This window comes from Pseudophryne corroboree, chromosome 3 (assembly GCF_028390025.1).
Source record: "Pseudophryne corroboree isolate aPseCor3 chromosome 3, aPseCor3.hap2, whole genome shotgun sequence".
NCBI lineage: Eukaryota > Metazoa > Chordata > Amphibia > Anura > Myobatrachidae > Pseudophryne > Pseudophryne corroboree.
The window spans coordinates 234,510,514-234,529,105 of NC_086446.1; the positions used below are offsets into that span (position 1 = coordinate 234,510,514).

At 42.3% G+C, this 18,592-nt stretch overlaps 1 protein-coding gene across 9 annotated transcripts in view; it reads left to right on the top strand.

Moving 5' to 3' along the window:
* The window catches only part of SULF2 (sulfatase 2), a 663,681-nt gene that overhangs the window by 619,578 nt on the left and 25,511 nt on the right, over positions 1-18,592 (top strand). For all 9 annotated transcript variants that reach the window (XM_063958903.1, XM_063958897.1, XM_063958899.1 and 6 more), the window contains 2 exons: positions 13,518-13,755; positions 13,890-13,986. In XM_063958903.1, coding sequence (XP_063814973.1) covers positions 13,518-13,755; positions 13,890-13,986 — 335 coding nt within the window. The remainder of the gene's footprint in view (positions 1-13,517; positions 13,756-13,889; positions 13,987-18,592) is intronic.

Sequence of the window (18,592 nt, forward strand, 5' to 3'; positions counted from 1 at the left end):
TTTTCTGTGGCAGGAGTGTGTGCTAAAGCTTTTTCGTCATTATTTACACACTATAACACAGACAGTAGTTGATGACATACATATACCTGCTTTGTGCATATGGACACTGCAGTATTCACCCGTTCTTTCCAGCATTGGGGGTCATTCCGTGTTGATCGCTCGCTAGCTAGTTTTAGCAGCTGTGCAAACGCTATGCTGCCACCCACTGGGAGTGTATTTTAGCTTAGCAGAAGTGCGAAAGTTTTTACCGCAGAGCGCCTGCAAAAACTTTTTGTTTAGTTTCAGAGTAGCTCAAAACCTACTCAGCGCTTGCGATCACTTCAGACTATTCAGTTCCAGATTTGACGTCACACACCCGCCCAACGTTCGCCCAGCCACGTCTGCGTTTTCCCTGGCACGCCTGCGTTTTTCCGAACACTCCCTGAAAACGGTCAGTTGCCACCCAGAAACGCCTACTTCATGTCAATCACTCTGCGGCAACCAGTGCGACTGAAATGCATCGCTAGATCCTGTGCAAAACTGCATAGTTCGTTGTGCCCGTACGTTGCACGTGCGCATTGCGCCGCATACGCATGCATGGAACTGCCGTTTTTTTAGCCTGATCGCTGCGCTGCGAACAAATGCAGCTAGCGATCAACTCGGAATGACCACCCTTGATCCAGTTCCCTCTGGTTGGATGGAGAACCTCGGGGAACAGCTGCTGACGAATCATTCCTCCGTTTCTCTAGAGCAGTGGTTCTCAAACTCGGTCCTCAGTACCCCACACAGTTCAGATTTTCCAGATCACCTGGCAGGTGCACAGGTGTATTCATTACTCGCTGATACTTTTTTAAGATCCACTGTTGCAGCTAATTATTTCACTTCCTATTCTGTGAGGAGACCTGGAAAACGTGAGCTGTTTGGGGTCCTGAGAACCGAGTCTGAGAACTTTTGCTTTATAGGAATTGAGGTCTGGCCATTGACCGGGCACTCTGGGACATTGGTCCTGATTCAGAGATGGACAAAAATGCCTTCAAAGCTGCAATGTTGTATTTAGCGTCTGTACGAAAATATGCAAATGTTGCAGCCGCCAGGATTTGTATTAAGACACAAACTGGAGGTGCCTGAGATCCGCCGCTTGTGTGCAAAGCGCATGTGTCGGACGCACATCTGTCCATAATCTACGTGACTAACCTTATGTTGTCACAGCATGCCCTCCACTGTGTCCATCTCTGAGTCAGGCCCAGTGTTTTTTGTATTTGTGCTGTATGCTTTGGGTCATTGTCCTGCTGCAAATAACTCTAGTACAGGGGTGGGCAAACTATGGCCCGCGGGCCGTTTACGGGCCGCAAACCGATCCTTCCTGGCCCGCTGCCTCCCACCACTGTGCAATGACAAGCGGCACGACCGGCTGCTTGTCATTGCGCTACAATAGCTTCAAGCCGTGGCCACCGCTGAGTGTGGAGAGAACAGGTCACTCACTGTGTGCAGCCGGGTGTACTGGACGCAGTGTAGTGGACAGAAAGACCAGGTAGAAGTCAGGCATTGGACGGAGACTCGGAGTTGGGGGTGGAGCAAACGGCAGCACTCGGACCTGGGAGATTTAAATGAAGCTGCACTGTCTGCAGTGGGGGAGTGGTGCGCTGTCTGTGGCTGTGGATTGTCAATGCTACCGAAAGTCTGCCAGTGCCCAGTATGCAGGGGGTGGGAGGGGGAGCTGCTAAGTGTGCCCAAGGAGGGAGAGATAGGGAGAGAAGCTGCTAATATACTGGATAAAACACAGGAAGATTTGAAAGCGCTGACACTCTGTATATATGTATATATAAAATATATTTATTTATTTTAACTTGAGTTTCTTAATTCCACACAATAAAATGCAAGAAATATAAAATCAGCAATACATTTAAAAACACAATTTATCCATATAGTAAACCATGTATATAACCCTCTTTTCTGGTCCCTAGAGACTGATAGCAACTACTGGTTACTTTATTTTAAACACAATTGTGTCAAATACCCCTTTCACACTGCAGCTTGTACCCGGTATTTTGCCGTTTTAACTGGCTTCCTAAACGGGTCAAGCTGCGATGTGAAAGGGTCCCATTCAATTTACCGTTTTCAAAATACCTGTATTTTGAAACGGTAAAAAAGAAGGGTCCTACCCGTTTCAGTCCCATTTCACTGTGCAGTGTGAAAGGGTCTGAAACGGTATTTGCAAGCCCCAGCAGGTCATAGGCTGTCTCCATGTGTGATGTCAGCAGACACAACCAGGAAACAGCTTGGAAAACACAGGAGACACATGTGAGAGTGGCTTTATAGACGTTTAGACTGCAAAGCCATTATAAAATGTCTAATTGGAGTGATGAAGAGGTGAGGGAGCTGCTTTAGGATCAGAGGGGATGAGGAAATCTGCTGCCAAATTACTGGGACAGTCAAGGATACCCTCATATATAAAAACATAGCAAAAATGCTTCAAGCTGCTGGGTTCCATCGTACGACTACCCAAATTATTAATAATGAATTAATTAAAAATTATTAATAATGTGTGGGCCAGAAAAGTCCATTTATAATGACAACCACTGTTTTCTATGGGTGAAACGGGTTCAGTGTGAAAGGTACCAAAACGGTAATGAAATGGTAATTTACTGGTTACAACATGAGATGTGAAGGGGGTTTAACTGCTCAGACCCGTTTTAAGAACCGTTTCAAATACCATTTCAAAAGCAGGTTTTGCGATGTGAAAGCAGCATAAGTCTCTGTGGAACAGAAAAGCTCCTTATTCCCTGCAACACAATATCTCTACTCACTTTGTAACTATTTGTACGGGACAGAAACACATGTAAGGTTTCCAATTATTCTTATTAGAACACCATAACACTCCTTTTTTATAATAACATTCTAAGGTCCACAATTTGAAGATTTTCTTTGCTTGGTAAATGGATTTTGTTTAACGTTCTGACACCAGATTTTAATCAGGAGAATGAACTGCAGTATGTTGGAGTCTTTGATTCAAAGATTGAACAGCGTGCACGCTGCTAGGGTATTTCAACTGTCTCCCAGCACAAGCAAAAGTCAGTTGCACATATGATGTTGAAACATGGCCATGTGTAAATTAAGCAACAACTTTTATCTTTGTCTTTAATATACTGGATGTTGTTTCTTTGTTTTCAGCAGGTTTTAATTTTATTTTTTTATTCACTTACAGTGGTCTCTTTACCCATTATTAATATGTGAATAATTATTTATATATATATATATATATATATATATATATATATATATATATATATATATATATATATATATATTTATTGCATACATGGGTGGGGGGGTTCTGGAGTTGCAGCAGAAAAATGCCACTATATAAATAAAAAGGGGGATATTTTGAGTGTGCGGCCCTCGAATAATCACTGGAAAGTGTTAAGTGGCTTCCCGGCTGAAATAATTGTCCACCCCTGCTCTAGTAAGTTCTTCTGCATATTACTTTGCAGACTTGGGCAGGTTTTCATCCACAATTGATATCCTACTCCATTCATGCTGTCCTCCAGATATGTTGTCCTATTGCTGAAGCAGAGAAGTGTCCCTATACAGTAGCATTATGCCTCTACCCCTGTGCATCATTAGGGAGAGCGTTCTTGGAATGTTTTGCAGTGTTTCGCCAATCATAGGACGTTCTGGCAACCTCTTTGTGACTTTTTTCTTCAGTGACTGTCTTTTTTTGCCACCTACCCAGCAAGTGTAGTGTCTGCATCTTTTGCTGCAGTCATGTCTATGACTTTTGGTGCACCGCTGTGCATCTGCATGGGCGAGGACTGAAATGCCCACTGTCAGCTTTTTCAGATACGGCAATCATGCTAGGTGCACCACCATCAGTTGTCCCAACGAAACCTGCACCATCCCTCTGCTAGGTGTAGACTCTCCATCTGTATGGCCTCCAGTGTGAGCAGCAAAGTGTTTCTGTATGGAATCACTTTCAGCAACATGTCCGCACCAATCCCATAATACGCAGCTACTCCATACATCTGAATGGCCACCTCCCACTTTTTACCTCCAAGGAGCAGGCAATACATTGCTACTACATTTCAGAGACCTGTACCAGTGAATCAGTACTGTGAATCTGTGCAGGGGCATAAGTTCATACTAGGGGCCTGGAGGCGAGATAGTTGTTGGTGCCCTCCCTCCCCCTTACTCGTATTCACTACCATAACCCCTTCCCAGCAGCACCCAGACACACACTGTCTCCAGGGGTGCAGAGATGGGTGGGAACGGGAATGAATTACCTGGGCCCTCACTCGTCTGCCTGTATCCCTTGTATAGCTGCGAGGAGGAAGGTACACTAGGGTGGGGAAAGTCTGAATCTGCACGAGGAAGTCTCTCCCCATAGGTGCCAGCTGGTGTTGGATGAGACATGCCTCTTGCAGATCACATTCAACTTCCACATTCACTATCGCCACCCCAACAGCACCCAGGCAGGGAGAGGGAGGACCGCGGCACATGCTCCCTGCTTATCCCTGTGCTGGGTCGCATAAAGCAGAACAGGTCAGTGTGCGTGTGATAAAGCGGTAAGTGTGGTGCTGTACCTGTTTCCCCGATGATGTCAGCTACCAGTTCCCTCCTGATGATGGCTGTACCTGTTTCCCCGATGATGTCAGCTACCAGTTCCCTCCTGATGATGGCCTTACCTGTTTCCCCGATGATGTCAGCTACCAGTTCCCTCCTGATGATGGCTGTACCTGTTTCCCCGATGATGTCAGCTACCAGTTCCCTCCTGATGATGGCCTTACCTGTTTCCCCGATGATGTCAGCTACCAGTTCCCTCCTGATGATGGCCTTACCTGTTTCCCCGATGATGTCAGCTTCCTCCGGATCTCACCTACAGGCTTCAAGCAGAAGGATCAGGACCCCCAAGAAACAACCCCCAAATAATCACCACACGTTTGGACGGTGACTGGATATTTATTTACCAAGAAGACAACTGGTCACTACTGTGTATTCAATTTGGTTAAGTTTTGAAGTTAACAGAGTTAATTATTCAGAAGCATTCACAATCAAATTAGAATCTATATATATAAAAATGGATTTGTGTGTGAGTGTGTGTGTGTATGTTCCAGCATAACTCTGGAATGGCTGGAGTAATTTACACCAAACTTGGTACACATATGATTTACAATCTGGAAATAAATACTGTGGGGGTAAAACACCCCTAGGGGTGGGGTTGGGAAGAGGGTGTAAAAATCCATAGTTTTCGGCATAACTCTGGAATGCCTTAAGCAATTTACACTTGGTACACATATGACTTACACTCTGGCAAAAAATACGGTGGGGGTAAGACTAGAGATGAGCGGGTTCGGTTTCTTTGAATCCGAACCCGCACGAACTTCACTTTTTTTTTCACGGGTCCGAGCGACTCGGATCTTCCCGCCTTGCTCGGTTAACCCGAGCGCGCCCGAACGTCATCATGACGCTGTCGGATTCTCGCGAGGCTCGGATTCTATCGCGAGACTCGGATTCTATATAAGGAGCCGCGCGTCGCCGCCATTTTCACACGTGCATTGAGATTGATAGGGAGAGGACGTGGCTGGCGTCCTCTCCATTTAGATTAGATTTAGAAGAGAGAGAGAGAGAGAGATTGCTGTGATACTGTAGATTAGAAGCGAGTGCAGAGTGCAGACAGAGTTTAGTGACTGACGACCACAGTGACCAGTGACCACCAGAGACAGTGCAGTTGTTTGTTTTATTTAATATATCCGTTCTCTGCCTGAAAAAAACGATACACAGTCACACAGTGACTCAGTCTGTGTGCACTGCTCAGCCCAGTGTGCTGCACATCAATGTATTGTATATAAAGCTTATAATTGTGGGGGAGACTGGGGAGCACTGCAGGTTGTTATAGCAGGAGCCAGGAGTACATGATAAATAATATTATATTAAAATTAAACAGTGCACACTTTTGCTGCAGGAGTGCCACTGCCAGTGTGACTAGTGGTGACCAGTGCCTGACCACCAGTATATTAGTAGTATTGTATACTATCTCTTTATCAACCAGTCTATATTAGCAGCAGACACAGTACAGTGCGGTAGTTCACGGCTGTGGCTACCTCTGTGTCGGCACTCGGCAGGCAGTCCGTCCATCCATAATTGTATTATAATATATACCACCTAACCGTGGTTTTTTTTTCGTTCTTTATACCGTCGTCATACTAGTTGTTACGAGTATACTACTATCTCTTTATCAACCAGTGTACAGTGCGGTAGTTCACGGCTGTGGCTACCTCTGTGTCGGCACTCGGCAGGCAGTCCGTCCAACCATAATTGTATTATATACCACCTAACCGTGGTTTTTTTTTCATTCTTTATACCGTCGTCATACTATTTGTTACGAGTATACTACTATCTCTTTATCAACCAGTGTACAGTGCGGTAGTTCACGGCTGTGGCTACCTCTGTGTCGGCACTCGGCAGGCAGTCCGTCCAACCATAATTGTATTATATACCACCTAACCGTGGTTTTTTTTTCATTCTTTATACCGTCGTCATACTAGTTGTTACGAGTATACTACTATCTCTTTATCAACCAGTGTACAGTGCGGTAGTTCACGGCTGTGGCTACCTCTGTGTCGGCACTCGGCAGCCCGTCCATAATTGTATATACCAGTGACCTAACCGTGGTTTTTTTTTCTTTCTTTATACATACATACTAGTTACGAGTATACTATCTCTTTATCAACCAGTCTATATATTAGCAGCAGACACAGTACAGTGCGGTAGTTCACGGCTGTGGCTACCTCTGTGTCGGCACTCGGCAGCCCGTCCATAATTGTATATACCACCTAACCGTGGTTTTTTTTTCTTTCTTTATACATACATACTAGTTACGAGTATACTATCTCTTTATCAACCAGTCTATATATTAGCAGCAGACACAGTACAGTGCGGTAGTTCACGGCTGTGGCTACCTCTGTGTCGGCACTCCGCAGCCCGTCCATAATTGTATATACCAGTGACCTAACCGTGGTTTTTTTTTCTTTCTTTATACATACATACTAGTTACGAGTATACTATCTCTTTATCAACCAGTCTATATATTAGCAGCAGACACAGTACAGTGCGGTAGTTCACGGCTGTGGCTACCTCTGTGTCGGCACTCGGCAGCCCGTCCATAATTGTATATACCAGTGACCTAACCGTGGTTTTTTTTTCTTTCTTTATACATACATACTAGTTACGAGTATACTATCTCTTTATCAACCAGTCTATATATTAGCAGCAGACACAGTACAGTGCGGTAGTTCACGGCTGTGGCTACCTCTGTGTCGGCACTCGGCAGCCCGTCCATAATTGTATATACCAGTGACCTAACCGTGGTTTTTTTTTCTTTCTTTATACATACATACTAGTTACGAGTATACTATCTCTTTATCAACCAGTCTATATATTAGCAGCAGACACAGTACAGTGCGGTAGTTCACGGCTGTGGCTACCTCTGTGTCGGCACTCGGCAGCCCGTCCATAATTGTATATACCAGTGACCTAACCGTGGTTTTTTTTTCTTTCTTTATACATACATACTAGTTACGAGTATACTATCTCTTTATCAACCAGTCTATATATTAGCAGCAGACACAGTACAGTGCGGTAGTTCACGGCTGTGGCTACCTCTGTGTCGGCACTCGGCAGCCCGTCCATAATTGTATATACCACCTAACCGTGGTTTTTTTTTCTTTCTTTATACATACATACTAGTTACGAGTATACTATCTCTTTATCAACCAGTCTATATATTAGCAGCAGACACAGTACAGTGCGGTAGTTCACGGCTGTGGCTACCTCTGTGTCGGCACTCGGCAGCCCGTCCATAATTGTATACTAGTATCCAATCCATCCATCTCCATTGTTTACCTGAGGTGCCTTTTAGTTGTGCCTATTAAAATATGGAGAACAAAAATGCCACTCCTAGATGGGCCCGGTGTTTGTGTCGGCCACTAGGGTCGCTAATCTTACTCACACAGCTACCTCATTGCGCCTCTTTTTTTCTTTGCGTCATGTGCTGTTTGGGGAGGGTTTTTTGGAAGGGACATCCTGCGTGACACTGCAGTGCCACTCCTAGATGGGCCCGGTGTTTGTGTCGGCCACTAGGGTCGCTTATCTTACTCACACAGCGACCTCGGTGCAAATTTTAGGACTAAAAATAATATTGTGAGGTGTGAGGTATTCAGAATAGACTGAAAATGAGTGTAAATTATGGTTTTTGAGGTTAATAATACTTTGGGATCAAAATGACCCCCAAATTCTATGATTTAAGCTGTTTTTTAGTGTTTTTGGAAAAAAACACCCGAATCCAAAACACACCCGAATCCGACAAAAATAATTCGGTGAGGTTTTGCCAAAACGCGTTCGAACCCAAAACACGGCCGCGGAACCGAACCCAAAACCAAAACACAAAACCCGAAAAATTTCAGGCGCTCATCTCTAGGTAAGACACTGCTAGCACCCCTATGGGTGAGGGTGAGAAGGGGGTGGCACGTAAATATCCATAGTTTTCTCTCTAACTCTGGAATGCCTGGAGCTATTTACACAGAGGCACACGTGGGTAGCGGCAGAGGCACCCACGTGTAAGGGCAGAGACACACTTTACCCATGGCAACGCCCCCTTTTCGAATTTGTAGCGATTTTTATGTGTAAATTGTTGGAGGGTATGTTGCTGCAGATGCAGTGTGCCTATTTTGGGGTTTGGACCTGGAGCTGCAGCTCCATCAGCCCCACTGTTAATCCTGCTCTGGGAACACACAGCAGCCAAAGGGCAGAGCCTCCCATTGGATGTAACCTGTGTGGGAGGGCGTTTCTCGCCCAATCAGCTGTGAACTGGTTGTGATAGACCTGTTGCTAACCCAATGAGAGCCCCTAACCACGCCCAGCGTTAGACACACAGGCACAGAGTCACAGATCTGGGCTATTATATAGGAGATATATATACAGTATATATAGCAATCGTGAATCAGGCGGCACTCCAAGGACTTTACATAGTATCTAAGGTTGAAAAAAAGACAATTGTCCATCGAGTTCAACCTATTTGTGGTCTCCTATGAAGTATTATTTTGTATAAAATTTTGACTGATGTTGATGACTGCCGTTACGTTTTATCCCTCTTTTTTATAATAACCATAGTGCGTGACTATGCCCCATAACCCTGGATATCCTTATCCATTAGGAATTTATCTAACCCATTCTTAAAGGTGTTGACTGAGTCGGCCATTACAACTCCTTCAGGCAGGGAATTCCAAACACGTATCATCCTTACCGTAAAAAAGCCTTTACGCCGTATTGTGCGGAATCTCCTTTCTTCTAACCTGAGCGAGTGTCCACGAGTTCTCTGTGTTGATCTAACCAAAAACAGGTCCTGCGCAAGATCTGTATATTGTCCCCTTATATATTTGTAGATGTTGATCATGTCCCCTCTTAATCTCCTCTTTTCCAGTGTAAACGTGCCTAGTCTTGCAAGCCTTTCCTCGTATTCCAGCGTCTCCATACCTTAATTAGTTTGGTCGCCCGCCTCTGAACCTTTTCTATCTCCAGGATATACTTTTTGTAGTATGGTGCCCAGAATTGTACACAGTATTCAAGGTGTGGCCTCACAAGTGATGTATATAACGGGAGTATAATACTCTCATCCCTAGCATCAATTCCCCATTTTATGCATGCTAATATCTTATTAGCCTTCTTTGCTGCAGTCCTACTTTGGGTACTACTGCTTAGTTTGCTATCTATCAGGACAACTAAGTCCTTTTCCAGTACAGAATCCCCTAATTTTACCCCATTTAGTAGGTAGGTGTTATTTTTGTTCTTGTTACCACAGTGTATTACCTTACACTTGTCTGTATTGAAGCGCATTCTCCATTTCGCTGCCCAAGCTTCTAATTTAACTAAGTCGTTCTGAAGCGACTCAGCATCCCCCTCCGCATTTATAACTTTACACAATTTGGTATCATCTGCAAAAATTGACACCATGCTCTCTAGACCTTCTGTTAGGTCGTTAATGAAAATATTGAACAATAGCGGTCCTAATACTGAGCCTTGCGGCACACCACTTAGCACTTCAGTCCAATTTGAAAAAGATCCATTAACCACAACGCGCTGCTCCCTATTATCTAACCAGTTTTTGACCCAAGTGCATATTGTGCTTCCTAGCCCTGTTTCTTGTAGCTTGTAGATAAGTCTCATGTGTGGTACAGTGTCGAATGCTTTGGCAAAATCTAAAAAGATTACATCCACCTCTTTACCCTGATCTAGGTTTGCGCTTACTGTTTCATAAAAGCCAAGTAAGTTGGTTTGGCAGGATCTGTCCTTCATAAACCCATGTTGATGCCTTTTAATGACCTTTTTGACTTCAAGGAACTTCTTAATACTATCTCTTAGAATACCTTCCAATACTTTCCCCACTATAGATGTAAGACTAACTGGTCTATAATTACCTGGTTCAGCTTTACTTCCCTTTTTGAATATAGGCACTGCTTCCGCTATACGCCAGTCTTTGGGAACCATACCTGATATTACTGAATCCTTAAAGTTCAGAGTAAAGCTCCATTAGAACCCTTGGGCGAATACCATCGGGACCTGGTGACTTATTAATCTTTAAATGTTTTAATCGGTCACAGACTACTTCCTCGCTTAAATAAGTACCTATCAGTGGGATATTCTCATTATTGAGATTATGCGTTAGTCCCTGAATTGGGTCCTCCTAGTAAATACTGTTGAAAAAAACTCATTTAGTGTGTCCTCTATGTCATTATCATTTTTGCTTAAGACTCCCAACTTGTTTTTTAAGGGGCCTATACTCTCCTTCTTTAATCTCTTGCTATTAATATATTTAAATAATTTTTGGGGATTCGCTTTGCTTTCCTTTGCTACTAGTTTTTCAGTTTCTACTTTAGCCGCGACTTTGCATTATCCAATATAAATCAGGTGACAGGCACGATGACTGTCATCAACGTTTCAGTTTCAAGTATAAAAAACTTTTGTCAGGATGATAATTATATATATATATATATATATATATATATATATATATGTGTATATTTTAAATACAAAAAGTAGTCACCGCCACCTTTTTACATCATATTATCTTATCACATGCATTCAGTTTATTGTATGTGTGTGTTGAGGGTGATCAAAGATTCAAATAAATGGATGATGATAATTGTTTTTAATAAAAAATTGAGCGCTAATTATAAAAACAGTCAAATTAATGCACTAATTGGAGGTTTTAACAGACAGCAACTGTCATGTGTGCAGAACGTATGTAAATTTGCCCTCAGCCATTTAGAGCAATTTAATGATCTAGAGCCAAAATCTCGAATAGAGGAGCTGATAATTTAGAACAGAGGTGAATGGTGACAATAATAGAATAATAATAGAAGTCTTTTACATTGTAGAACTTCTTGAAACCAAATTCCAATTATATCAAATGAGAAAACCAATTAAAGTAAAAATTATCATATAGTGAGTGTATGAAAGATTGAAACTTATTTTACTTGTTGCGGCATGCGAGACTGACAGATGATATGCTTCTTCTAGATGTATGATTACATTGGATCTCAATATAAGGAAGTGGATTAAACTGAAACACTCACAATAATGAACATTTTAAATCTTTTATTTAACAATTGTTGACACATTACAGCGTATGGTAAATAAAATTTATCACAGCAAAAGATGGATGTTGATTCTTGACTCAAATAAACAGGCGTTTCTGGTTTGATTTCTGTGGTTTTCTGCCCAGTGCTCCTAGTAACCATTGTGCTAATTATATATTTACCATTATACATGAATTTCATATATTGTATTAAACAGGATCAGCATTTTGCTGATGTATTACTCTTCCCTGCTGTTTTAGAGTATAGTGTATTTTAACAACCACGGGCGATCACTTAAGTGAAAGATCATGTTTGTGTGAATTGCATAACTAGCTAATAAATGAAGATAGTAATTGTTATTTAGTGATTCTCATTCCATGCATCGGAATTCGTTGAAAAAGAAAATTTCCAGCTATGGATTCTAGGGGCAGAGAACATTGGTTGTTGTAATGCAGATGTAGATTATCTGTTTTGTTATACCAGTTTTGTTATTGCTTGCTTAAAGCAGGCACCATACATCTGATTTTCATCTGCACAGTCATTTTTTTCTGCTTTAGAAATAGAAAGAATTACTAGTTTAATAACAAATGTTGTCACAGCTTGCCCCCTTGTGGATGTTATGTGGTATTACAAGTAAGATGCATTGACAGTTGTGGTTAATGGGAGTTAGCAATAAAAAGGATTGTTCCGACACTTGTATTATCATATTTCTCTTCACTAATGAAGTAAACATGAATTTTACATGAGCACGATCTGAAATTCAACATGCACCACAACATCAATGAACCTTATGAGTTTATTGGGAAAGAGACCACAAGAGACTACAAGCAGCATTATAGCGCTGCCTGTATTCTTTCCCTATAACCCTCCTTGAATGGGCACTGTACATGTGATGCAATGCTAATCACTATGCTATCCAAACCAGTAGGGATACAGTCAATATGTCGACATTGACAATTTTGACATTCATACAGTCGACACCATGTTGACATTTCATTAGTGTTGACATTGTCAATATCAACATTATGAACATGTCAACAGTGTTCACTGTCAACAAAATGTTCATGTCAACATTATGCATGGAGACATAAGGTGGACTCCAATTAGCTTACAGCTAATTACCCGCACCACCTCTTTAATCAGTGGGGATTTGCCCGTGCATTATGCCACAGAATTGGACTTTTCCCTGCAGCTTCAGACACCACCTGGGGTTAAGTGCATGTTGAAACCCATTGAGTCCACATTTGTTTACCAGCTAGGGAAAATGCAGTTTTATTGAATAGCTCCAGGCTGTTCACTGTGTGACAGTCCAATTGGCTAATTGGAATCCCCCTGTAATATGCCAGACCCAACCAGTTTCCACGCTGTTGTGGGCTTATACTGTACTTGAAGGTATGCGGTCAGCACACCGATGGATGGGATCCCGGCTGTGACAATGCCGACACCGGGATTCTGACGGGGCACCATACCACCGCCGGAATGTGATTCCCCCTCTGTGGGTGTCCAAGACACCCATAGAGGGAGGCTAGAACCTGTGGCGAGCCACTGGGCCCTCAGCATGGATGGAGAGCGCAGCAAGCCTGCAAGGGGTTTCTTTTCGCTCGCCACCCCTGCCGGCATTCTAATGACCGGGATCCCGACGTCGGTATAATGACTTCCGGGATCCCATACTGATCCCTACTTGAATATCTACACACACATGATTTTTTGTTCCTACAATATTTAATATTAATGTTCATAACACGTCTTGCAACAAAATATTCTGTAGCGCTGTACAACAAAGGATGTACATTTAATGTAGATGGGTAACAAGACAGGAACATTAACACCATATGCATGGTTATTAGTCATCAGTTACCCTTTGCAAAGACTCTACTCATAACCCTTCTGTACATGCTGTTGTTCCAGAGTACAAGGCCAGTTACCTGAGGAACCGCTCTGCCCGCTCTGTGTCTATAGAAGTGGCCAGGAAGATCTTTAACCAGCACATAGAGCAGGAGTATCAGCCTGTGGAGAAGAGAAATGTCAGCAAGAGCCAGGTGTCTGAGCTGGATGATGATGAGGATAAAGACGCAGAAGATTTCAGTGGGACGGGAGGACTCACTAATGAGCTTTTCATACCCAGCTCTCTCAAAGTGACACACCGGTAATAAGCCCCAGTACTCTTTACATCACCTCGTACATCAGTACTGTATCAGGACTGTAGTGGCTACATTAACCAGTGACTGGGGGGATGTATATTACTTATTGTATCTCACTAGGTCCCTATTTTGTATACAGATGTCACATCTTACCTAATGACACAGTGAAGTGTGATCTAGATCTATACAAATCTCTGCAGGCATGGAAAGATCACAAACTCCACATCGACCATGAGGTAAATAAGGAAATCTTTTCTGTTTTTGAGAATATTTACAATTCTGTAGTAGGAGAATTAGGGGGGAGATGTAGCAAACCTATGATAGAGATAATGTGGAGAGAAGTAGAGTACCAACCAATCAGCTCAAGTTGGGAGCTGATTGGTACTTTATCTCTCTCCAGGCTTTGATACATTTCCCCCTTTAGAAACAGAAGTCTCTAGAGGCATAAATAAATCACCTTCCTGCTGTTACCCTCTCGATCTGTTACAATATGAAAGTGTGAAATTAGCTGAAGTAACTCAAACAAAAAAATATCCATAAAAAGAAGAGTACGTAGTATCAGAGACAGAGTGAAAACTAAAAGTATGACAACAAATAGCTCAGTAGTCAATTCATCTTTTCACTTGGGTCCAGCAGCATATGGACGTTAAAATATTATTTTCTAACAGTATTTAAGATTTGTTGGACCTGGACATCAATAAAAACACATCATCTGGCTTCGGTTTGGTAAAATAACCAAACAAATCCGTAATCCCTTCTCCACTGAGCATATTTTGCCATTTTTCAGGATGTTTGTATTCCAGTATCAATATTGCTCATTTTTATGTTGTACTCCTCACACAAATTATACATTGCTTAAGTTTTCAGGAAATGCCATTAGTTTAGGAAACAACACCAAAAATTATATATATATATTTTTTTTATTGAATTTACTAGAAAGTAAATATGTTTTCCACCTTTCCAAAACAGAAAACATACATTTTCATTCTCAAATCTGCACATTAAAATTTTAAAGCATTTTTTTTGATAGTTTAAATGAAATGCATTAAAATATGTAAGAATAATATTGTAGCCCAACAAAGAATATAAAGCTACACAACCTACCGCATCAGTTGTGAGCAGCCTGAGTATATGGGGAGATGTGGTCAGTAAGTCCTGATGGAGAACATTGGCCCTCATTCCGAGTTGATCGGTCGCAAGGCGAATTTAGCAGAGTTACACACGCTAAGCCGCCGCCTACTGGGAGTGAATCTTAGCTTCTTAAAATTGCGACCGATGTATTCGCAATATTGCGATTACTAACTACTTAGCAGTTTCAGAGTAGCTCCAGACTTACTCTGCCTGTGCGATCAGTTCAGTGCTTGTCGTTCCTGTTTGACGTCACAAACACACCCAGCGTTCGCCCAGGCACTCCCACCGTTTCTCCGGCCACTCCTGCGTTTTTTCCGGAAACGGTAGCGTTTTCAGCCACACGCCCCTGAAACGCCGTGTTTCCGCCCAGTAACACCCATTTCCTGTCAATCACATTACGTTCGCCGGAGCGATGAAAAAGCCGTGAGTAAAATTACTTTCTACATAGCAAAGTTACTTGGCGCAGTCGCAGTGCGAACATTGCGCATGCGTACTAAGCGGATTTTCATTGCGATGCGATGAAAAATACCGGCCCTCATTCCGAGTCGTTCGCTCGGTATTTTTCATCGCATCGCAATGAAAATCCGCTTAGTACGCATGCGCAATGTTCGCACTGCGACTGCGCCAAGTAACTTTGCTATGTAGAAAGTAATTTTACTCACGGCTTTTTCATCGCTCCGGCGAACGTAATGTGATTGACAGGAAATGGGTGTTACTGGGCGGAAACACGGCGTTTCAGGGGCGTGTGGCTGAAAACGCTACCGTTTCCGGAAAAGACGCAGGAGTGGCCGGAGAAACGGTGGGAGTGCCTGGCCGAACGCTGGGTGTGTTTGTGACGTCAACCAGGAACGACAAGCACTGAACTGATCGCACAGGCAGAGTAAGTCTGGAGCTACTCTGAAACTGCTAAGTAGTTAGTAATCGCAATATTGCGAATACATCGGTCGCAATTTTAAGAAGCTAAGATTCACTCCCAGTAGGCGGCGGCTTAGCGTGTGTAACTCTGCTAAATTCGCCTTGCGACCGATCAACTCGGAATGAGGGCCACCGAGCGAACGACTCGGAATGAGGGCCATTGTTTGAAAGAGGAGCCTCCCCTCTTGAAAACAAGGGTTTGTAGATGCCAGGATGGGACAAATTAGGTTCACTGGCTGTAATATGCTATATCTAATATGCTATATCTGTAGTACAGGGAGTTACTATCTGATGAGCTTGCTGATCACCCGAAAGTAACTACTAAGCGGGCACACATGTTGAAATTGGGGACTCCCCGCTTTCAAATGTCTTTAGGTGTCGGAGTGGAGAAGTAGGGCAATTTCCGTTCCCAACCCCACGTGTGAAATGTAAAGAAGAAAAAAATAGGCTTTGTCGGCGCTGTATTGGTGCGTGTCAAATCAAAATGCAGATCAGCAGCCACCTGGTGAAGAAGTTGCCAACCTCTTCTAAGTAATGCAGAAAGAAATAGATTTACCAAGTGGCTCTTACTAATGCACAATTATTACAATTAAACATACAATTTATTAAAACCAACAAACATTAATATAGTCAACACGTTTAAAAGCACAATAACCTGATGACTATTTCACCCTGGGTATATGTTAATCGAAAGAGCACTAGTATATACTATGTAATTAATCTAGTGTTCAGATCACACAGTGGTGCATTGAATAGTAAAGAATGAAACACCGGATGAGTGTAGAATTATTGTTACCACTTTCTCTCAGTGACAAGCGGAGACTCTCAGTTCGTGATCAGTCAGTCTCAGCGCTTATCCTGTCCAACTTGTTAAACAAGCAACTGTATCAATGCTCCAAATTCAATAGGACAATGCTACAGGACCGGAATTTCACAGCCTGTGGTTCTAATTTAGATTGCTGTAGATCAAGCCCATATAAACGAGTGTATGCAGGCTGAGAGGAGATGTTCCCCTGTTCAATGCCGCGCTCCTATATGGATTCCAGAGAAGTCGCGGCCACATGCTCCCGAAGATGCTCCGTTGGCAATTGTGAGTGGGGTATAAGCGGTATGCAATCACCCAGTCTTGGGAGCGCCCCATTTTTGGCTGTAAGGAGAAGGCGGGCAAATAACAATAGCACGGTCCTGAGCTTGTTCCGTTTGCGAATGTTGTTAAAGTGGTAGCAAGTCCAGTGTAACTTATAATCAGATCAAAGCAAATCTTTACACCACTGCAGTTAGATCAGTTATCCTCTGTATGCTCAACGCGTTTCTCCGCACTTGGACGGCTTTTTCAAGAGGCAAAGGTAATGTGTGTGATTGTCCAAGGGTTCTTCTATCCCTGCCTTGCTGAGATTAGCATATTCATCAGGTGTGTCAATCACCTAGAATCCCAGGTGCATTAATGCTCAAACCTGTAGTAGTTAAATATCAGTCAAGAGGGTACCTATTCTTTTCTATACAGTATTTATAACACTAAATGATACCTTTGAATAGTCAAAAAGGTATAATTAAAAAAACTAAACATAATGAGGTATAATAAATTTTACACAAAAATCAATAACGGACAGAAAGCAACGGTAGACTGGTTAAAGGTATAAAGTACACATATTGTCATCACAAGAGACATACATTTTTATTATCATTACAAACATAAATAACATAAGAACGTCATCTCTACACAGCATATAGCTGTGATAATAATTGCTGGTAGAAATGTTTAGAAATAATAATAAATACCAATAAAACCATGTAACAGTATGAAGGGCGGCATCGCTTGTGTTTTATATTGGATTTACACACAGCGGACGTGTGAAATGTACTGGTTGCTGGCGGTGGGACTTAGTCGCACCCACGTCACAATGTGCCCTCAATCCCTGACCTTTCCCTGTCTTCCAATGGCAACAAGCATTCAGGACAGTTTTGCCCCTCCCCTTTTAACTACTGAAGTGCTTACAAGTGTATCTTGTCCTTCGTACTTTTAAGGTACATTCAGAGGGTGAGTCACACTTGTCCTTAGCACTGAAGGGGTTAAAGAACTGAAGTCCTAGATGTGTGTTACAAATTTACAACAGAGCATTAATAATGTTACTTTGCCATAAATATATCATAACTCCATATTCAGACTTTGAATTCCTTATCAAGACCACTAAAGTGAAGCAGTCAAATGTGATGTTAAACATGGGATTGACTGGCGTTACCTGGGGATTTAATGCTGCAAACTGTGAGCAACGTTAATCCGAAAAATCTGTAAAATTGTAATTATTCACTCCTTGATTTTTGTTAAGTTAAATATAGAGCTACTACTGTATCATAGTTCACAAAATAAATCTATTAATGTGGCGATAAAAGAATAATAATTAGCGTGGAATTTAAAAAGAAACTTACAGTAACACCTTTGTTTGGCATTTTTTTCCTCATATACCATATATCTCCCATTTAATGTGGTTACCGACATCTATCAGCCATTCATTATACCAGTCACTTTCAACCTCATTTCCAGTACAGTAGTCCTCTTTTCCCCTACCTCTCACTATCCAGCTCCTATTAATTAATGGCTGCTGAGTCCCAGACAGTGCCTTGCAAATTCGCTGTCAGTCCATGCTGCCAGTTCTATTAATGAAGTGCAAGTCAACAAAAATTTTTGTATCCATCAACCCTATTGATTCCCTGTGATGTAATCTCCAGTATAACCCAGTCCACTGAATGCTGATATCAGAGTAGAATGTTACTAGAACACTAACACAGATATAGATA